Source organism: Clarias gariepinus, chromosome 27, assembly GCF_024256425.1.
Source record: "Clarias gariepinus isolate MV-2021 ecotype Netherlands chromosome 27, CGAR_prim_01v2, whole genome shotgun sequence".
Classification (NCBI taxonomy): Eukaryota; Metazoa; Chordata; class Actinopteri; order Siluriformes; family Clariidae; genus Clarias; species Clarias gariepinus.
In genome coordinates this window covers 6,705,187-6,727,833 of record NC_071126.1, presented here as the reverse complement: position 1 = coordinate 6,727,833, position 22,647 = coordinate 6,705,187, and the positions used below count along the sequence as shown (strand labels likewise).

The 22,647-nt window shown below is 37.7% G+C and overlaps 1 protein-coding gene across 2 annotated transcripts; it reads left to right on the top strand.

Moving 5' to 3' along the window:
• The first annotated feature begins 4,162 nt into the window (after positions 1 to 4,162).
• Positions 4,163 to 22,647, top strand: ccm2 (CCM2 scaffold protein). 2 transcript variants are annotated; one of them, XM_053489107.1, is made up of 10 exons: positions 4,163 to 4,513; positions 12,221 to 12,397; positions 12,796 to 12,879; positions 12,987 to 13,170; positions 13,315 to 13,445; positions 16,756 to 16,897; positions 18,097 to 18,151; positions 18,290 to 18,434; positions 18,581 to 18,719; positions 21,023 to 22,647. In XM_053489107.1, exons 1-10 carry the CDS (start codon positions 4,484 to 4,486, stop codon positions 21,307 to 21,309), a joined length of 1,374 nt encoding a protein of 457 aa, XP_053345082.1. In that variant the 5' UTR covers positions 4,163 to 4,483; the 3' UTR covers positions 21,310 to 22,647. The 2 variants fall into 2 exon arrangements, with proteins under 2 accessions (XP_053345082.1, XP_053345083.1); XM_053489108.1 differs by lacking the exon at positions 4,163 to 4,513 and adding an exon at positions 11,007 to 11,564.

Genomic DNA, 22,647 nt, shown 5'->3' with positions numbered 1-22,647 from the left:
TTGTTTGCTGGGATATTCCCTGATTCATGATAGTGTGAATGATTAAATGAATGTGATGGTTGGGTGAGTTGGCTGCCTGGCACCCCCTGCTGTGTTCACACTTCACGTACAGACTCCGCTACTACGGATTTAACACTCTTTCACGAGAGAGAGAGATACACATTTAACCAGGTGCAAATACACTGTGATTCCTTCTCCCCTTGCTCACGGCTATATCTGAAAGAATTTACATGGAGAGGTTGCATGAGGACCAAGTTGGCAAATGGGAAAAAAAAAAAACACGTGTTCATCTGTTTAGATTACTGCCTTACAAATCAATAAACGACACATGAATTGCTGTGTAATTAACAGACACTCGAAACCCTTCACCACATTTAAAAGTACATGGAAAAGAGTGGCCAACAACAGTCCTGTATTAATAGATACTTTGTGGTGCCTTGTTTCACTGGGTGCTTCTCCTTAGCCATGGCAGCCAGTACAGCAAACAACAATGCCAGTGTCTCTTTGCTCTTTCATAATCTACACAGTACTGTAATCAAGTTTAACCTAAAAGAACACCGCATCGAATACATTCGACATTCCTTAACTTTAAGAGGCTTTGTCTTCGCGAAACTAAATTACCAGAGATCATATAGATATGCAAGGCAATACTTACTGTAACACCTGCTTCAATATTGGGTCATTATGTTTTCCTAATACGAGCAGGTATACCGACAGCCTCGTTATGATTTGGGTCAAATTGGATTTAATAAGTAATTAGAATGTCCATTGTTCAACAGGGTTCACTTAAGTGATACACAGTCGTGAAGATGTTTAGCAATTAATTTGATGTGTTTCTGTCTATGCCTTCCTCTGTCTTGCAAGATGAATGATCTGTAGTGCCAACTTTTTTTCTGTCTGTTGTTTGTCTTGTGAACCAAAATGTCTAGCCAAATGGATTTCTGCCTGCAAAAACCTATGTAGGAACAATATGAATAGGAGAATTATGTCGTACGTAGACATGATGTTGAACGGGTCGATTAAGGACGGTAATAGGAAGCATCGAAGACTTGACTAGTGCTGAATCCACCCACAGACTGCCCCGACATCAGCCGGCTTCCTAGCATGTCCACAGAATGCCTCGTGTGCTGACCCGTCCAATATGTTTGCATGTTAGCTTTCTGGAGTGCAGTGTTTCACTCGTTCCCTGGGTTCCTTCAAAGCATTGCCAAGTAGTGGCTCATTGCGCCAGGTTCAGTTCCAACCTGTACAGTTGTGCCATCTGTATCAAAACAGAGCCAAATGTTCTTTAGACAAAGTGAATTAAAAAAACAAAAACAAATGGTGCATTTATGTTCGTCGACCTGGTGCTTACAGACGAATTCTAAAGGTGCTACCACAGAATGTGGACTGCAGGACTCCATGTCGTGGCTCTCAGAGCAAGGCAGCCATCTGAAGGATCTGCTCCTTTAATCTCACATACTCTTTAACTCTGGAAGAACAAGCACCTCAACACAGTTTACAGCCGAACTCCAGTCTCCTAAATACGGTGGCACTTATTATTATTTCTCAACATGCACAAAGAAGCAACAGTGGAGGAAGTATTCAACTCATGTCATCTGTTTTTATAAACTTTCCCTTGTTTTGTATCTGTACTAGGGTTTTTCTTTCCGAACGAGAAAAAAGATACGAATCCATCGTTTCGACATTCACCCAGAGGCATAACGATCATGCTGATAAAAGGAATTGCTGACAAAAAAGAAAACGCAGAAGGTGATTGCCGTGTTGTATATTCCTGTCATCTCTATGTCCAGAACCTGTGTGTATTTTTTCTTTTCTCTCTTTTTTTTAAATATTTTTTTTTATGTCGTTATTGTTACTGTTGGTCTGGCTGTAAAATTTTGTTGGAAACTGATCTTATAAATGGCTATGGTTGTCAGATGAAATGCTGCTGATTTTAGAATCGTCATCAATGCTGTGAGAGACTGGTTCGAATAATACTGATTACGTTTTAGAGTGTGTTAATGTATCTGACGAGTATGTAACCATATCCCAGAATTCCATGGGATGTTTAAGAGCATTGATAAAAATGATTCAGCAAACTATTTGCTACTGTGTGTAGCGTTTACTTCTCTGACTGTAAGATTTGCTTTCGTTGAAATCATAAAAACAGGTTTCGTTGATGTTGTCCAATATAAATGAAAGTAAATCGTTTCACTGGAACCCCATTATTTAAAAAAAACAAAAACAAATCTGATGTCCATTATTGTACAATGCCCTATGTTTTAGGGAACAACATTAATGATGTTAAAACACATGGTGCTACAGTTGTTTTTGTATACTTTGATTTTTAGATGAAAAAAAAAAAAGAATAATACAAACAGAAGAGAAGAAAAAAAACTTGTCAAGCTTTACTGTCAATCATTAGATGAGACTTTTCTGTTAAGACACACAAAGGAATATACAGCTTGAATGTGTGTGCAAATATACCATAAGATGTATACTGTATACACATGCACAGGATGCCAGATGACAGATCAAAAGTGGTTATATACAGATGTATATGTACAGACGTGTATGTGAATGTACTGATATGATAGAGATAGACTTCCCAGAGTAACATATTGTTGTTTAATAAAGAATTATTACATTCTATAATTTACTCTATCATGGCATTTCTTGCTCAATTTTATGAATGGAACATTTGGTGTTCCTGTAATTGCAGTTGCTTTGTGTCTTAAAGCGGGGTTTGGGGTCTTCAGTGGGCTTAGCCAACAGGTTTCTTTTTTTATTTACTTTGTTTGTTGTTTGCAGATCACATTCTTCCATTATAAAAGTTGCTATATGCATAATTAATGTCTTATAACTACTAGACTAAATAATTTACATTGGGTTTAATAACCCAAAAACAAATTTACTAAAATATGAGTTTTGTAAGGTAAATATTCAATAATAGCTGTACAGGGTCACCGGGGGCTGGGGGGCTTCAGCCTGTCCCAGGAGACTTTGGGCATGAGGTAGGGTGAACTTTGGGCAGAGTGCCAATCCGTTCCAGGGCACACACACAACACAGGCAATTTGGGAATGCCAATAAGCCTAATCTGCTTGACTGTGGGAGGAAACCAGAGTACCCAAAGGAAACCCACCAAGCACTGGGAGAACAAGCAATAGATCCAAGGTGGAAATTGCGACGCCAGAGTGCTAACCACTACACCACCATGATGCCTAATTATTATTATTATTATTATTATTATTATTATTATTGCACAAGGCAGCATGGTGGCTTAGTTGTTATCACTGTCACCGCACACTCATAATTCAAATCTCACCTCTGATCTGAGGCCTGGGTTTGGGTTAGCTCACAGTCCAACAGACATTCATTTCTATTACATTCCTTACCTGTAGTGTATGATTGGATGTGTAAATATGTACTGTATGCTTGTGGCCACAACCTTGTCTCCTCAGCTCCCTGGGGTAGGCCCCAAGCCCTCGCAATCAATTTAATTTAGTTAAATTCTCTCTACTTCTTTTTTTTATTTTATTATTATTATTTTTAAATATATAGTGCAACAGTAGCGCAAAAAATAAATATATTTAACAACAATCATTGTCGTAAATCAGCTTTACAAAATTAGGAAAATGAGTGTGAAATGTGTAAGAAAATATTGATAGAACAAAATGATATTATATAGCATCTATAATGATATATAACATATAATGATATATGATAGATAATATTGATGCAATCACTAGATGAGCGGTACAGGAAAGGGATGGATTATTATTTTGAACACAAATAAATAACAAGACTAATAAAGAATAATTGAACAGCTGGATTATGTCAATAAAATAAATCGCCTCTCTGTGAATTGTCCTTGAGTAAGGTGTAGTCTTTTAATTAATAAATATTTAAAGTACAGTTATTTAAATAGCAATAACAACAACAAAACAACAACAGCAATACTACTACTACTATTAATAACAATAATAATGATAATAATAATTGGCAGCTAAACAGAACAAAACATTAGATTGAAGTAATTTGCTATAAAAATAGAAATATCTGTATTAATTTTAGCTAACTTGGTCTAAATGTCCAGTCTAACAGGGACATGTCCAGTGTCCACCCTGTAGCTGTAAACTTTCTCAGAGTCGCAAAGCATTCTGGGTAACGCGTCCTACGCCCAAAATGGCGGCACGATTGAAAAGTTTGGTGCTGTTGTTTTAGTTTGAAGTCTGGGTTATTTTTTATTTACGTTTCTCGCACAAGTACCTACACTAAAAGGAAAAATGGAAGGCGGTTTTCTTTGTATAATGTCATAAATAAGTTCTGGAGCTGCGTTTTTTTATTTCAGCTCGTAGTGTTTCCGAGCGGGGGATCACTGCTCAGATTAACGTTACTGAGACACAGAGACACTGAGAGACAGAGACACAGAGCAGTGCTTACTGAAGCCCCGATAGTCTCCTCTATCCGAGTAAACATGAATAGCACTTGTACATAGAGATGGGGGATGATGAAAAGAAAATTAAAAAGGTAAGTCCCGTTCGTGTCTGTCAGACTGTGTGTCAGGCTTTAGCTAAAGACTACCGTTACTTACAGTAGTTACAGCAGCAGGCTAGCTAACGTTCTGTAGCGTCCTAGCTTAGCCACAGAGCTAGCGAGTTTAAATAAACATAAGACTGTTAGACTGTCTAATTATGGTTGCTCAACATATTAATATATATTAGCAGTCTGCGACACAGTGTGTCCTCACAAAAAGTGGTTTTATAAAGTTAAATAATAAAGAAGTTAACACCATTCCTAGACCAGAAGCCTCTTTTAACTGGAAAATAAAAACTAGCCTGTTTATTAAACAACCGCTCATCATCATCATTACTGCTATTGTCATGGATATTTAACTGTTCAGAATAATGCTTTGCCTATTTTTCTTTGGTCATTTCTAAACTTCCCAATTGACACTAGGAAGTAGGTCCAAGTTGCTCTTTTGAAATGCCTATTAAGTATAAGGTTTAAAAATCAAGTCGTTTTATTTAGTTATGTGATAATAGACAGATTACACAGTGTGTATGTGAGGCTTGCTCTTTTAGAAAACTAATCAACACTGAGGTTGGTGTTGTGAAGCAAACTGTTTGTTATGTTGATTAGTTTCCAATCACTGCACTTCCTGAAGTGTTTCATTCCTCAAAAACAGTTTGCCAACTTTTACTTATATAATAATTTTTTGTATTAACAAATTCTGTTTGTTTATGCAAGGGTGAGTCAAAACTTATCTGCATTCTGGCTGTAGAATTTGTTTGTATTCACTTTTGGAACAGATAAATACATTGTTTTTAAACATAATCTCCTTGCTTTTTAATAAACTTTGTCTATCTGTGAACCAGCTTTCGTGTTCCTACATTAAAAAATGTTTTAGACTGAGCCACAGGCCATAAATGCACCGTTGTCTTCACTTCACCAGAAGTGAATCTTTATCCTTGTAGGGCTGCTGTCATGGAACCAAACAGGTGAAAATCTGATGGAGCAGGATCAGGACTATAAGGAGGATGCTTTAACACCTCAAAATGACGTTTTTGCAGTATGTCGACAGTGTGGGCAGAAGTGTGCGGACATGCATCCTTATGCGAGATCATGATGGCCTTGAATAGCAGTCCTCTGAGTTTAATCTGAAGTTCAGGCTTCACCTCTTCATTAAGCCTCTCACTGTAACGAGCGCTGTTGATTATCGAACCTTTTTCATGATGATGTTCAAATACTAGTCTTTAAGAATCCAAGTAAACTGTAAGCATTAATTTTCGAGCTGATGATTGGCTTTTTAATTTTTTTCTTTCTCAGTGATTGATGTTTTCATTACATACTCTGCTGTTAACTCTTAGGCTTGTAATGATGAATCCATGTCTTGTCACTAGCAAAGATTTTATAAAAGAAACTGTCACCTTTAGAGTATTAATCTAAATTTTGTTTGCAGATATCCAAAACTTCAAAAGCTTTATTTTAAATACTCTTTCGTGAGTTGTTTTAGCATCAGGTACCTCCTCCAACCTAAATTGCATTGAAGTTACAAATGAACTAATGTAACAGGTTCACACCTGTACAGCAGTTACTAGGGAGGCAGTAGCCTTGAACCGAAAGCACTAATGAGACGGATAATTTTTGATTCATCCATGTAGTTAGCATTTTGTGACATGGAAAACTTATGCAACAAGTTAGTTAAAGTCGTTATAACATCCCCTTTCACAAGACACTGTTTCTTTCAGAGGCTCATTCTTTAATTACAGTTGTTACAAAAAAATAAGCCCCTATTACATTGAGTGCTTTAGTATAAATGTGTACAAATGTGAAAGCTGAATGTGCATAATAGAGCTGCTGTTAGAAAAAAAATGATCAACACCTTCTGACCAATCATGGTATCCAATAGACCTGCTGTATAATTTTCTAAAGCAAAGTGTTTGGTCAAACAGAAGTAAAAAGCGCTGACTAGGGTTTTAAGTTTTCACGCATGTAAATAATTGGAACCCTAGCATGTGTCGATGCTTGTTTAATATACTATTGTAAAATGTTCATACCCTTGTTTTATATGTGTAAGATCTTATTTCATAATCGCGCTGTGCTGCAAGGCAATATTGTGGCATCTTGAAAAAGACTTGCCCCCGGTTCAATCAGCCGTGTCGCATGGATTCCTAGGCATGTCAGCCTTGCCATGTAGATTTTCCCTCTGCATACACAAGGGAGAATAAAGGGCAGGGCTTGCTAAAGACTCAGACAGGATATGACTCCCCCGTGACTGCCTACTCAGGAGCCAGGGAAGGAATCACCGCTGCGTTGTTTCTTTTTCTTGCTAATCTGAAAAACAATAACACTCCCTCAGCTGAGCCGTCATCGTAGGGGTTTCTCAGGGAGTTTACAGACCGTGTTGAGGAAATGAGTGCCATTTGCTCCGTCAGCAGGTGGGGCAGGCTGCTGGAAGTCTTACAAGTTTTAATTTATTTCTGTTTCAGTTGTCCATGACTAAAATTAAAACCGTTATTTGGATTTATTGATTCATATGTTATGTACATTGTAACAACTGCACAGATCATTAGTGACCGTGACAGGACACTCTGTTCATTTAATTTCCAGAGGATTAAAGAGCCTGTGGAAATTGTTTAGGGCCTGAGATTTGATCCTACATTTCCTTTTAGAAATAGGAAGTTAGGGTGGGATGTATCATGGGCTTGACTTTATTCTCATGCCAGGGACCAGCATTTAGTACACATCATTATGGAGACACACAGACGACTTAACCCATTACTCACTGGTACTGGCCTGCAACAATTGGGTAAATACAAAGATTATGAAATATGATTAACATGGATTTTATTTTACCTTATTTTATATTATAGTTTGTATATAATGTACATTGCAAAAATTAGTTGCATGTTATGTTAAACAGCTCAGTCATTTGTGTAAACTGTAATGCAGTACTAGAAGCTAATCACAGGTTTATAATACACTTATTTTAATTATTAGCTTTGTTTCCATATATCACAACTATGCTGATATTCAACAGCCCTCCCTCTTACAGTATGTGATATTTGCTTTCATACAACAGTTCCAAAAAATTATTTTTAGTATGATTTGTTTGTTTATTTAACAAGTTATTTTGCACCGCCAACACACATCTTTCTACGATTTTCAATTAGTGTACTTAACATGAGTGAAAGTAGTTTTACATGTTTACCGGTATTTTGTAGCCAAAAGGTGAAGAGAATAAACTATTTAGATGGTGGACAGTCCTAGGAATCTCATAAGTGTAATTTTATATTTCTACCTATTCCGCTTTAGAATACTTTCCAGGTCCCTTGTTTAAATCTCAATTAGTGTTAAATAGAAAGCTAGTGCAATATTTAGTGTGTGCAATCTATTGTCATGGCACACCAAGTTTCGACCCACACTTGATCAGTGGCTGGAGAGCGATTTCAGATTTTGCCTTGTGTTAGGAGCGAGTTAGTTTGTAGCCGTAAATAAAAGAACACAGAATGACTCAGAAGAAATTGTTGGGGAGAAAGTGTGCTGTTTAAGATGACACAACAGTATCAGGTGTGTTTTAAAAAAAAAAAAATTAAAAGCGCTTCTGTGACCGGTTTTGAATGTTGGTTTTCAGGGTTTAAGACTCTTTTCTCAGTACTTTGTCCTGTCCTGATCCATTTTCATCCAGTGTAATTACTGATTGTAGAACACCTGTAACGTGAAGTGATGCATGTAGTTAAATGTCCCAATGTTGTTATTGTCTGTTATCACCACTTGTGGAATGTTTCTCGTCCAATCAGATTACTCGGTCAGAGCTAACTGTTGTGTACTAACGATTAATAGACAGCGACCTTAATGTTGGGTGTTCCCCATAATCTTAGACACAAAAAAATATTCTGTTTTAACAAAAGTGGTAAAATTGCAGATGGTGAAAATTTTTGCCAAGAGATCCTTAAAGAACACTTCTGGAAGAAGTCTCTGTTGTTAGCACTTTCTAATATAAACGTTTTCTGCCAGGGGAAAGGCTTGAGAATAAAGAACTTTTTTTTGCGCTTTCTGCATTTTCCTGGTTTGTGCGAATTTTTCTTCCAAGAACGACACTGTGAACCTGGTCAGTTAATTATAGGAGGTTATGACCATTTATAATGTAAGTGCTATTAGAATCTTGTTGCCAACATGACCCCCGTCAGAGAAAATAGATAAATGAATGAATTTGTTTCATGGACTTTCCCATAATAGTAAATAGACTTTTAAAATTTTTTTTTTTTTGAAAAGTCCAATTTAAATGTGTGAAGTCTCATTGTTTAATAAAATAGTTTAATCAGGTTGGTCTGTAATATAAAAACGAATCAGGGTGATAAGAGCAACTGTAAGTTTCATTGGACCGCATTAAACTTGCCTGCCACCAAGAATGTCCCTGTAACTGCATGCCTTATTGTGTTTTATTTTAAACATTATTATTTAGTGTGGGTCTAGGAGACAGATCCGTTAATTTAACTGGTTGTTTGTTTGTTTATGACTGGAACAGGTAGGATTCATTAGCTAATCATATTAATATAATTCTTCGTGGGATTGCGAAGAGACAACCTGGCACAGTGAATCTTTCTACTGGATATAAATCTGATTTAAAAAATGATGAACTCAAAAATGTTTCTGGTTTGGATCGAAAGTCCATGCGATGTCTGATATCTGATTACAAACTGAATTGTTTAGGCTTATGTCCATACAGTTTATATACTGCTTGGCTAAAAAATGTTGCACACTGTAATATTCTGTTAGACCATCATTAGCCTTGATTATGGGATGCAACATCGTGCCCAGTTTGTCTAACAATAATTTCTCATGCTCCCAGAACCATACTTATAATAAGTTCTGGCTTATTTCTGTGTCTTCAGGGGGAAAAAAATAAAAGGATATGATAACCTGGTCGTTCAGAAGATTTAGGTCGTCGATTGACTTTATTGTTTTTGCCACATAAGATTGCTGATTCTAGACCTGACTGACTGAAAACCCCCCAGATCATAACAGCCTCCAGAGGCTTCTGCTGTGGGAAATTTGCATGATGTGTGCATGTTTCCTTCTTATCCTTATTCCTTCACTCTGGAATAGGTACAGTTTGAATGCATCAAAGTCCAATCTCTGTTCCCTAAGAAACTGAAGCCTTCTGATTAGACTCACTAACAAGTGGCTTTCTTTTGGTCACATAGCTGTTTTGTCCCAGTCCTTTAAGTTCTCATCACAATGTGTTTATGGAAATGATCTTACTTTACTTTACTGTACTTTTAATCATGGCTGTGATTTCTGTTGTAAATTTTTGTTTGATGCCACGTCATCAAGCATTTAAGTGATCTTCATTTATGATTTCTTCCTTGTAGCACACAGTTTTGCACTATACTTCCAGATTTTAATAATATTAGTCCCAGTTCCAGCAATTTCAACAATTTCCTAAGTTTTATTTTATTTTATTTTACTTTTATTTTAACCATTTTGGATGATGTCATGTCATCATGGAACAGATGTTACTGGGTGTTGGGCCATATCCACACGTAGCTGGGTATATTTAAAAACTGAGAATTTTCTCCTTCATTTTTTTAAAATAATTCTGTGTCCACATGACCTACGTTTCAAAAATATCTTTGTACACATAAAAACGCAAATGTCCTGTTAAGTGCTGTTAGGAGACTCCCTGATCAACACGGGGCAAATCAGAAGCCTAGACAAAACATTACCGTTTGCGCTTTGTAGAAGTCCGACGGGTCTCGTCCAAAACCAGCTAAAAAATATTATTGACTGCAGTAATTATTCAAACAAAGGCTCTTAGGTATTTGCATGTATCCATCCATCCATTCATCCATTAATTCCCAGGCAGTGTATTTTACTGGATGGTAAGGGAAAAAATCCTTTTTTTATTAAAAAATAATATTTCTCATGCACACTAAATTCATATACTGTATATAAAATGAAACATAGGCTGGTGTTAGGTAATCACCACACGGTGGCACTATTTAAGCCTGCACATAAACAGCACTATAAATACTTTTCACAAGTTTTCTTATACTGTAAATCATGGAGTCGTTAGGTTAGAATGTTTGGGTGTGTAAGTTCCGGTTGTAGCGGCAGTGAGCTATTGAATGCTTGAAGTCTACAAAGTAAGCATTTTACTCAGTAAAGTTTTCAAGTCTGTTCCCAATGCCTATGTGAACTCAGTATCTGAGTATCTGATAGTCTGAGCATCAAGCACTATCCAAAGGTAAATGATATAATTTATATATGAAAATGAATGAATTAATGATAAAATTCGTTATAGCTAGCTCTTTTAAGACATAAAATTTTGATAAGTGCTCGAGCGCTCTCGTTCAGACCAATTGATCATATGGATGGAGTAAAGACAGTTATAAAGGGGGCGGCAGTTCTGAGTGGGTTTAGTTCACCTGTAGCATCGGATGTTCTCAAATTACATGTAGGGGCAGATTTGTGAAATGTTGATGCTCTTGTAGCATTCCAGCCCCGTGCCTTGTAAATAATTAAAGTAGATTTTAAGGCCAGTAACTGGAAAGGAGGCACGGAAAGTAAGTTACAGAAATGGTAAAAGTTTGTTCTTTGAACCAGGAAATGATCTTATGATGTATTTTGCTGTGTATTAGGGAATGTTTAAGTGGTTAGATTGGCTTTGAGATTATTTTTTTAAACTGATTTTGGTGTCTAGTCATTAACAGAGTAGCTATGTGTTTTTCACATAAACAGCAAGATGGATCAAGGGCAGTTTCATATACCTTTTTAAGTCTCTTCACAGGAAGCTGTGATCACTTGTCTTCCTTTTTGCAGCGCGGTTAAGGGTATGAGCGGTTGCGTCAATGTGTTTTTGTGCGGTGGAGTGTGCTGGAGTTGGCTGCTTTGAGGGCTGTTTACTGCTCTGATGGCTCGCGTCTGATTCGTCGCGTGCCACGTGCCACCTGTTGCGAGCGCAACTGGGTTTGTAAAGGAGCGTTGTGTTGAAGAGCACCGAAGGCGACAGTTACTCTTCTACTCTTGCATGTGTGCGCTATAGAGTTTCTAGTGAGTAATCATGGAGACAGAGGTAGGTTTCTTTTTGGTAAACCTTTTATTCCTCTTATTGAATTCTTCCCCCTGCTATTGTGTGGTTTTATTCAAATTTGACAAGGTTTTTTTGTTTAAAACACGTTTCTTAATTTTGGAAAATGAGGAAGGGAAAATGTGCACAGTTGTTGTTTGTTACTAGGCCGACTTTAGCTGTTAGTTAACCACTGAGAAAATACTCAACCCTAGTACAGTACCAGTTTCAAGGTCATAATCCTTTGGTAATGTTAAGAAAAGCTTTGTATTATCAGTTATTGTCTTTTCTGTTCATACAGAAAAGGATAGAAAAGGATACTCAAGGAATACTGTACATTTGTGCTGTGCACGAATAGTCCAGCCATCTTGTTTTTGCTGACACAAGACAATAGTCAGCATGTAACTTAGATGTCTGTGTCTGTCTGTCTGAGAGTGTAAATTAGTTTCAACCTACATTAGAAAAGCATATGCTTCTGGTTACTATGGTTACAGTTTCCACAGGAACATGGGAGACACAGATCAGTTGTGTTGAGTAGAAGTGTAAAAAGTATTAAATGACTATACCAGTGGAGTCATTGTGCATTGTTTGCACCACAGCGCCATGTGTAAAATTTCTGCTTTGCTCATTCTCCCCTTCCTTCTTTTCCTTCGTTGTCACAGCCGGGTATCGTGTCTCCATTTAAGCGCGTATTTCTGAAGGGGGAGAAAGGAAGAGATAAGAAAGCTCAGGACAAGTGTGCAGAAAGACGGCCTCTTCACACCTTCTCACTCTCTGTCCCCGACCATTGCATTGACCCAGACATTCTGCTCAACGACTACATCGAGAAAGAGGTCAAGGTGAGAATAATCTCAGTAGACGTGCAACATGAAAGATACACAGTGTATAGGGCTTAAACAGCTGACCTTTATGTCTTAAAATAACAACTGACTGGTGTTGTTGTTGTCGTTGTTACATACTTACCTGATGTCATATGCATTCTATCATAATTTAGAAAATTCCAGTATTGTTCTAGAAAGTAGAAAATAAATGTCCAAACTTGTGTCCAGACTTTTGACCGGTACAGTACAATAATATGCTAGCCATTTTTGGAGCCGTCTTTGTTGACATTTATTACCCGATTTCCTGACTATATTTTATTCCCCCAACCAAGAAAACTACTGATGGAAGGTCTGTTGATAGGTCAGTAGATGATCCACTCTTGTGTCTTGTTTGTTTGTATTTTGTCACATTGTAGTATCTGGGGCAGCTGACCTCAGTCCCAGGGTACCTGAATCCTTCCAGTCGCACTGAGGTTTTACAGCTGATTGACAATGCCAGAGTAAGATAACAAGTGCATGGTTTCATTTCTGCTTTATGATTATTAGTCACAGAGGAAACTATTATTATTATTATTGTCGTCATTTGTTTATTTATTTCTGCTTCCAGAAGTCACACCAGCTGGCTGGACAGCTGACATCAGAGCAAGATGCCGTGGTCAGCCTGTCCGCGTACAACATCAAGCTGGTGTGGCGTGACGGAGAGGACATCATCCTGAGAGTACCTATCCATGACATCGCTGCTGTTTCTTACATCAGAGATGACTCCCTCCACCTGGTCGTTTTGAAAACAGGTATGCTTATGCGCTCAGATCTCTTAGTGTCCTGATCCTCAATACTGCATTTTTCATCTTCAAAAAAGACAAGGTAAAATAATTAACCATAATCAAATTGAGGAGAGTTTTTCCTCATTAGTAATTTTTTCTGTGTATGTGTAGCTCAAGAGCCCGGAGGCTCACCCTGTCCCAGCACATGTCCGGAGCTGTCGAAGTCACCTACTCTGAGCTCTTTGTCTGAAAGCGGAGCTGTGGATGTCTGCTGCCTGCTCGTGCTGGCCGTCGAGAACAAGGTCTCTAATCTGTTCAGCTCAAACACCACCTTTTACTAAGTAGAACAAAATCGTTAGTTCGCTGAGTATGGAAGAGCAGTATTTTGAGCCTTTAGTCAGTTTGGTTTATATGAAAAAATCTCAGTAATATCATGAAAAAGCTTTCCTGAGGTATCATGGGTACTCTGAGCTTTTACAGCCCTGACCGAGTGACTCTTACTCACTAACAAATAGCTCACACAACTTCAGGATATTTTTTTTTGTGTAAAAGTAGTGTCTTTAAGCATTTTCAATGCAGCAAAAATAAGCATTGCCTAAATGAAAACATTCAGAAGTATAAAAAGGACAGTAGTGATTGTGATTTTTTTCAGACTATTAGAAGCAAATCACAAAACCAAAGCTGCACATTAGAATGTAATAATAATAAATATGGTGAAAAGAATCATCTCTTGGCCAAGACTTTTCACCACAGCTAAACACAAAAATACCTTAAACCTAGACAAAAAGCAGATACTGAAAAAGTAAGAGACCGCCACTAGTGCACTCGTTTGAGAGCAAATTTGCTCGTTGAAAATCTGCATACTCAGATACCCTATAGTCTTTCTTGAATTTAGAGAGGAAGCTTAGGGGAGGGACAGGATAGTATGATGATACCAGGTGGTACTGAGACTTAGTGTTTAGTTTTGATTGATGAGTATAGTTTTTACCGTACAGCTTTAGAACTGGGGGGTTGAATCTCATCTCTTGTCTGTGTGTGGAGTTTGCATGTTCTTGCCGTGATTGGTGGATTTCCTCTGTGTTTTCTCCCACTGATCAAAGACATGCATTATATGCTAACTGCAGTTTAAATATTAAGTGCTCGTAATGTGTGATTGGGCATTTAAGTATGTTTGCTTGTGCCCACAAGGGTTGGGATTAACTTCAGGCTCCCAGCAGTTCTACACAGGCGAAGTGGTACATACAGTATGAGACAAGGATGATGGGTGAATGGATAGATAGTTACTGTGCCTCACATAATATGTAAGCAGTATTTTATAATGAATAGCCTACTTTACTGTACAGTAGTGAATGTATCGTATAATCCTCAGACGTATAAATTTGAGAGGCTTGTATTAAATGATACGATGCAGTATGCTGTGTATTTTTAATTACTTGCGTTTCCTGTTCTTTTTCCCTTTCTTTGTTAAATCATGTATTGTTAATCATGTACATGTTAAGTTAAACCATAATTGAATTAATAACTTATTAAAAATGCAGCAGTGTTGTCCTACTAGGATGGGGCGTTCTACACAGTTATGAGAGGACACTCTCTTTATTTCTCTTTATAATTTCCTTGTACTTTATGAACTTATCCCAGTGTTTCACTAGTGCTTAGATACTATCAAGGTAGAAAGCTTCCTCATTAGAGCCATATTCAAACTTCCTGCTTCATGTCTAAAACGCTGGCCTCCCAGGAACTCTTTAATGACCCAAACGAAAATGGCCATGAAACGAGGTCAGGATTGGATGTGGCAATAACTCCCAGCCGAGTTTCTGAACTTTTCCCACAGACAGCTACAGAGTACTCAGCATAAATAAGTACACCCCACTACATTTGTTAGAAAACCTTGTGGGCCATTGATTGCAATTTGCTAATTTGCACACACACAAATTAATTCAAGCCCATGTTGCAAAAAAAGAGTACACCCCAATTATAGCCTTAGGAGAAAAGCCACACTTAAGACTGCAAAATTCTAATTAACAGGCATTTAACCACAGGTGAGTCTAATGATTCATTTAAGAGGTTTCCAGCAGACAGGTGACTATAAAAGGGCATTACTTAACAAAGAAAGGCCCTTCCCATTTTATGCTGTCAGCAATGGCTCCACACGGAAGAAAAATATTACAAAATCTAAGAAAGGAAATAATTTCTTTACACAAAAAAAGTGAAGGCTACAAGAAGATCAGCAAAGCTTTACACATCAGTCAAAATACTGTAGCAAAAGTGATCCAAAAATTTAAGAAAGATTGAAGTGCAACCATCTTACAGAGACGTTCAGGCCATCCATGGAAGTTAACATCTCGACAGGAGCGGCTTCTGATGAGATGCAAGTTCACTGCAGTTAGCTAAAGCAGTAGAAAGCCAAACTGGAGTGACCGTTTCCCATGACACCATACGGCGCACACTGCAGAGGAATGGCATGCAGGGGTATCGTTCACAAAGGTAGTCTCTCCTTAAGCCCATGCACAAAAAAGCATGCCTAGAATTTGCTAGGGCCCATGCTGAAAAAGGTGAAGACTACTGGGACTCTTGAGTGATGAGACAAAGATCACTGTTTTTGAAACTAATGGTTTTAAAACTGTATGGCATCGTAAAGGTGAGGATTTCGAAGAAAAATGCATGATGCCTACAGTGAAACATGGTGGTGGCAGTGTCCTTATGTGGGGCTGCACGAGTGCTGCTGGTGTTGGAGAGCTGCATTTCATTGATGGTATTATGAACTCAACAATGTACTGCTCTATACTAAAGGAGAAGATGCTAACATCACTTCGTGCACTTGGTCATCGTGCCATGATTCAAAACACACATCTAAAGCTACTGTTGCATTTCTGAAGAAAAAACACGGTGAAGGTGATTAAATTACCAGGTACCAGGCTCCTGATCTGAACCCAGTCGAACACCTGTGGGGAATTCTGAAGCAACAAAGTTGAGCATCACTCTCCATCCAGCATCCAGGCTCTAAAAGAGGTTATTCTTGAAGAATGGAAAAAGATAGATATTTCAATATGTCACATGACTTGGTGCTGTCCTTCACGGTGGTCATACAAAATGCTAGATGATGTAGTTTTTGTTGCGGGGTGTATTCATTTTTGCTTCAACCAATTTGACTAAAACTGAAGATTTTGTGATCCAAGTTATATTATTAACCTTAAGCTCATGTTATGGACTTAAACAAGTGTTCAATAAAACTCAGCCTTGTGAAAATTTTGGAAATTTTTTTTTTTTTTTGTGTTCATTGAGCTCCTGATTAAATTGGTACTTTTTAAAGGGGGTGTACCCATTTATGCTGAGCACTGTATATCTTTTCCACAATTTGCCGATAGGTTATTTTTTTTAAGGGATCAGGCGTCTCTCTCACTGCATGTTCATGGGAACAACTGCAATGGGTTTTAAGTAAACGTCATTTCAGTTTTAAACTTTCGTTCACAAGAAATTTCATTACAGGTACTGGTTTGACTTGAACACCCCTTGTACAGTTATTCCATTATTTGCAAAATGTCTTCTTATATAAGTGAAAGTAGTCAAGACTTGACTGATTATTGATTGTCTCTTCTGGTTGTATTGTTTCAGGCAGCAGCAGAGGAGCTCTGTCTACTTCTTAGTCAGGTTTTTCAGATAGTCTACACAGAGTCTACTATCGACTTCCTGGACAGGACCATTGACTTTCTTGATGGAGCCACAACGCCCACTCGGCACCTCTCCCTCTACAGCGGTGAGTAAAAGCGAGAGATAACTAACTGTATGGCGGTTATCAGTGCAACAGACAAGCTGAACAAGTAGACTGAAGATCATTTAATGTTTGTTTAACTTGAAAGTTGATCCACATTCTACAATTTGTTTAAACTTGTATAATCCAAATACAATTGTCAGTTTAGTCACTTAAAAATAATGTTTAAATGCTTTAAGCTGAAATATTCAACTTTTGCTGTACTGTTTAACTGTGTGATTAGTTGTTGAGTTCACACGGGGGAAAATCAGATTTTTTTTTTAAATCTTGTTTTAGAATGTTGTCTGTATTGCAAAATTCAGGTAACCAGATCTGAATTGTTTTAGCCACATATGTAGTGAGTGTAGCCTTTTTTAGACATGCATTCGTGTTCATTAATCTGACAGCATGTCATGTCTGCACCCTTTTTCACAGGAATCTTGGGTTAAACCTAGTGACATGTACAGATCACTTTCCACATGCCAATGTTGAACAACAAATTCGACAGCTAGTCTGAACTACATGCACTGTTTAGGCATGCACAGTATGATATTGAACTGATGATGGAATTGTTCATTCAAACTGTTGGCATACCAATCAGTACAGTCAAAGGCATGATGTTTTAATAGTTGCAAGGAGACGATTGTTTTATTTTTTATTTTTTATAATCATTGGCTGGGAAATATGTGTCTTGGGGGTAATATTCTTTGCAGCAGGGTTTTAAAGATAATAAGTAAACAGAAACTTGTCTCAAGTTTTATGGTCAACTCAAGGACTAGCTCTGTGGGATTTTTGTAACTCTGCCTGCTACCTAGTCCCAGCCATTATTTAAAAGCTGTCGGCATGACTGCAAAGGGAAAAAAAGTTGGATTGTGAGCAAAATCTAATTCAAATATCTGAGAAAATTTTTTAGCCTTACATATTATACATCACTTAATGTACTGTGAAATTTGGGAAGTATGGCAAAAAAAAAAAGAAAAATGTGGTTTTACCATGGCACCCTGTCCTGGGTATGGGTATGTTTGTATTAAGTCATGAGGAACGTGATTATGAAAGAGAAGACCTATTATTTAACGGGTAAATGAAACTAGCATTTTGTCCTGTATTAAATTGAAGAACTTAGTGTAGCAGAAAGGAAGCTGCATACTAAATCACATGTGCTATATGTCATTAATCACAAATCTTGGGTTTGTTTTAATCTTAAGATGACTCTTCAAGCAAGGATGTTAAAGAGCCATTTGAAGGAGGACCAGGCACATTGTAAGTATTTACTTAATTGCACATGTTAATCAGATTTTTATTTTAATGATATTCAGTGAATTCTCGTTAAGTAAGTCAACAATTCAGTCACCTTTGGCTGTTAGGATGCTGTAATAGTAATCTTTTGGCCATTTACAGCTTGTTTCAGGGCTCATTAGAGGCTGCAGGACACTCTCCGTGTTCATCACCATCATCCACACCAGCATCACCACAGGACAAAACAGCCAGCGAGAGTGAATTAAGCACAACGGCAGCAGAACTGCTCCAGGACTACATGACCACCGTGAGAGAGATTCACACTAAATGAGAATTTATTATTATTATTATTTATTTTTTCATACACATAAATATATATTATTAATTTAGTTTCAAAGTTGGTTTATAATGCAAGTTCTTAAACTTGGACCGTTTGTTCTTCTTGCCATCCAGTTAAGAACAAAATTGTCCTCTCAGGAGATTCAGCAGTTTGCCACACACTTGCATGAGTACAGAAATGGCGCCTCCATTCACGAGTTCTGTATCAACCTGAGACAGCTCTATGGAGACAGCAGGAAGTTCCTCCTACTCGGTGAGCACAATTTCCTGTGGCTAAAGAGAGCAAAATGAAAAGTACACAGCCGTTCCAGTCTGCGGTGTTGGAGACAACTGATGCTTGCTTACATAATCTTTTTCTGTGTGGCTTACGCATGTCTGTCATACTTGCTGATGCATTAGCACAGACTATTGCCCAATAAGCTACTGAATTGTCTTTTTCGTCTCGTTCTTTGCTAGCACACATTTAAAACATTTAAAAACTTTAACAGAGACAGTTTTGCCATTAACGATTGCAAAGTTGTGGGGGGAAAAAAACACCTTTTTCCCCCCTCATTGCAATCTATACCAATAGTTCATTACAGACAGACTTTTGTCACATATACATTTTAGTGCTGCTGTGTCTAGTCTTTTAAAAAGGGTGCACAAAATACCACAATGACTGTGTCAAAGAATCTTTGCTAAACAAACCAAAACCACAAGCAGCAGTTTGTAAACTGAGCTAAGAGATGAACTAAGCTATCACTAAGAGACACTAAGCTTTCAAGAGATGAAATAATGCAAAACATGGTAATGGGTGGACAAACAATCACAGTGTGCATCATGGAGACATGAATGTACTGTTAAAAGTCACAGTGCTCAGTATCGTTGTGTCCTTCCTGTACCCTGACACAAGCTGTGCACCTTCTGTGCGTGCTCTCAAACAGTCACTAAGGTGCTGCATGTCTTGGACAGAACAGTCACGTAGTGTTCCGGACCTGGGATGATCATTTACAGTTCTTGTTGCGTCATGCCGTCTAGCAAGGTTTAAAACTGCTGGCTCTGAGCAAGAACATGCCAAGTAGCCTCCTGCTGGCTTGTACTCGCCTCCCGTTAACACTCTGAAGATGTAAGGTGAGGCACCAAAACGTTAATTTGGGGCTCTTTTTTTAACGTTACTAGAAACTTTAATTAGTACAGTTTTGGGGTTTAGGTTATTAGGTCATTGGCATTTTTAATTATTATGAAGTAAGCAACCCTAAAAAAAAGGCCTTAAGGTTGAAAAAAAATATGTATATATTTTTTTTTGATGCTCAGTAGAGCCATGCAATTTAATCGGTTACTTTTTGATTGAGAATCGATTCCCACAATTTCACAAAGTTATCTAGATAAATTTAAAATGCTAAAAGGTCTGAAATTATAAAAAGAAGTAAAGTAAGTAAAAAACACTTGAATCTTTCACAAATCACAAATTTTTTACACAATTTTCGAAAGGGTATCACTTCTGTTTCTTTTCAATTTATGGATTGTTGGTGCAACACCACCACCTACTGAACCGGAGTATGATGCAGGCGATTGGGAGGAAAAACATTATCTTTAACATTATATTCATGTCAGACATGACCTTTATACAATCAGTAACAGATGTTAGACGATATTTCAGTGTTTATTAGATACTTTTAATAATTTAATACTTCAAAACCTTTAACAAATATAGCTGCTTGAGACAAATCAAGTAAAGATTAGTGCTATTGGATCAAATAAAAAACTGTAATGACCAAAAATCAAATCAAGTTAACAGGTTACCTGTGAGCAGCTTCAATGCTCAGTACAGTTTAAAAGGACAAAAACACCCTGCCTCTATTATGCTCACTTTCGGGTTGACAAACGATATGGGCTTTTGGGGGGAAAATAGTTTAAAAAGAACACCACCACCCTTTACATATACATGTACAGTATAGTGTCATTTTCCATTTCACACATATAAGATTCTTAGGTGTTTGTAGTCAAAGTGCAGGGACACCTGTAGGATTATATTTCATAGTACACAAAAGACCCACCTGTGACCCACATACCTTTAATGTTTATGTGAACCACATGCACATATGGTTACTCAAACAGTGAGTGGACGAGATGGATTGTTTCAGGTTTGTTTTTTTTGGCACATTACCGATAAAACAACACTAAAAAACTCTGATTAACCTACCGGAAACATTTTAAAGGGCAGAATTGGTTTCGCTGTTGCTCTCGGCAGAATATATACTGCGTGAAACAGGTTGCTATCTATTTTCAAAAGCTTGACAAATGTCCCCGTTGCTTTCTTTTTCTAGGCTACTTATTTACATGCAAACTTGGCACAACTTGTAATAGCCAAGTTTGCACGTAAACGTTTGCACGCTTTGTGCACTGGGGCACTGTTAATGCAGTGAAGAGAAATTGTAATACTACAGCATTCAAATTACAAATAGATTTCATTCAGTTGTGTGCATTGTGGCAACAGAAGGGTTACCAATATTTGGTCAATTAAGTGTATGTTGAAATGTACCTGGAACAGTACTAATTCTTCTGATTCTTTGGCAGGCCTTAGGCCCTTCATCCCAGAGAAGGATAGTCAACATTTCGAGAACTTCCTGGAAACGATCGGCGTGAAGGACGGCCGCGGCATCATCACTGACAGCTTTGGCCGCTACAGACGTACAGCCAGTTCAGCTTCTGACTCCACTACCAACGGCAACGGGGCAGCAGGAGGGTCAGATGAAGGAACAGTGTCTTCTGAGGGTGATGAGTGGGACCGTATGATCTCAGACATCAGCAATGACATTGAAGCGTTAGGGTGCAGTATGGACCAGGAAGGTGTATCACCCTGACAGAAAAAAAACTTTCTCCATGTGCTTTAGTCAATCACCACGTAATATACTGACTGTTACATAGTTCACTGGTCCATGTCACTTTGTCAAATAATGCTGGAATGTCAATACTCAGTCACCTCAGTTTATTCCTGCCTTTTATGTATTTTTGTAGCCACATTGCAGTCATTCAACTGGATGATGTTGCTATATATATGAGACACTTGAAGTGTACATGGACTTTCTGTAACTGTGCGTGGCACAGGTGATGCTTTCATGAGTGTTTATTGGCAGTATCTGCTATCGGTAATGAGACAGTAGCTTTTTAGGCTGATCTGGGACCAGCGTTTAGGTTTCTTTATGAAGGTGTCAGGACAATAGCAGGATTTGAAACTCCTTTATTCTCAAGTGTTCACATTTAGGATTAATGCAAAGTTTTCAAATTCATTGTAGTCAAGTGGCGATACTGTGACTGAAGAGATGCAAAGTGAAGTAAAGTAGCTTTTTTTTGTTTTTTAAGCACATTAGAAATGTTCATATTAGTCTGTGGATTCTGAAGTAAATCATATGCATGAATTATATCACCATAGATGGAAAATCAAGGCAGTCTTTTAGGCACCATCAGTATCAACTGCCTTTAAAAAATTGCTCTGTCTTTACAGCATGACCAAGTGATTTTTTGGGGGGTGGGCTCACGCTGACACTGATCGGACACTTTAAAAGGCATTGTAAAAGGTCACGGTTTCCAGGGAGATCTTTTTTCGCCATATTAATAGCATTTGATCCTTGAATCTCATCTCTTGAATTTATTTTAAGATTAGTATTGTCTGCCTGAATTGATGAGTCTAGCCAAGGGGTATTGTCTTATTCAGCTGTGCGTCATCTATGACATGCAACAAAGTTTAATCCATCAAGTGTTTTTATTTCTCTCATTATATTAACTGTTTGTGTTATTCTAATTTGTTTTAATTGCATAACATTTAAACACCTTTTGCTATTGCATTTTTTTTTTTTTTTTTTAAAACAACTAGTGCTGGTTGTACTTACCCCGGGATTGGTTAATTTGCATTGCACCAGGTAGAGAACATGGTTCAATATATTGGTTGATTTGGGCTGAGGACTTGGTGTATTTAGATATTTGACAAGGCCACGTAGCTGGCTGATGGTGTTCAGTGTTTTGTTACATTGCAGAGCAAATATGTCTCGTTATATGTTGTAGCCTTCCATCAGTTTTTTGATAGCCTGACATTGTGCCTTGCAGAATAACTGCTTATTATATCATCCAACAGGGATGTTAGAATCATTCTGTAATCTGTACAGACTGTGACCAATGAGTTTTATTAAATATTATGTTTAGTA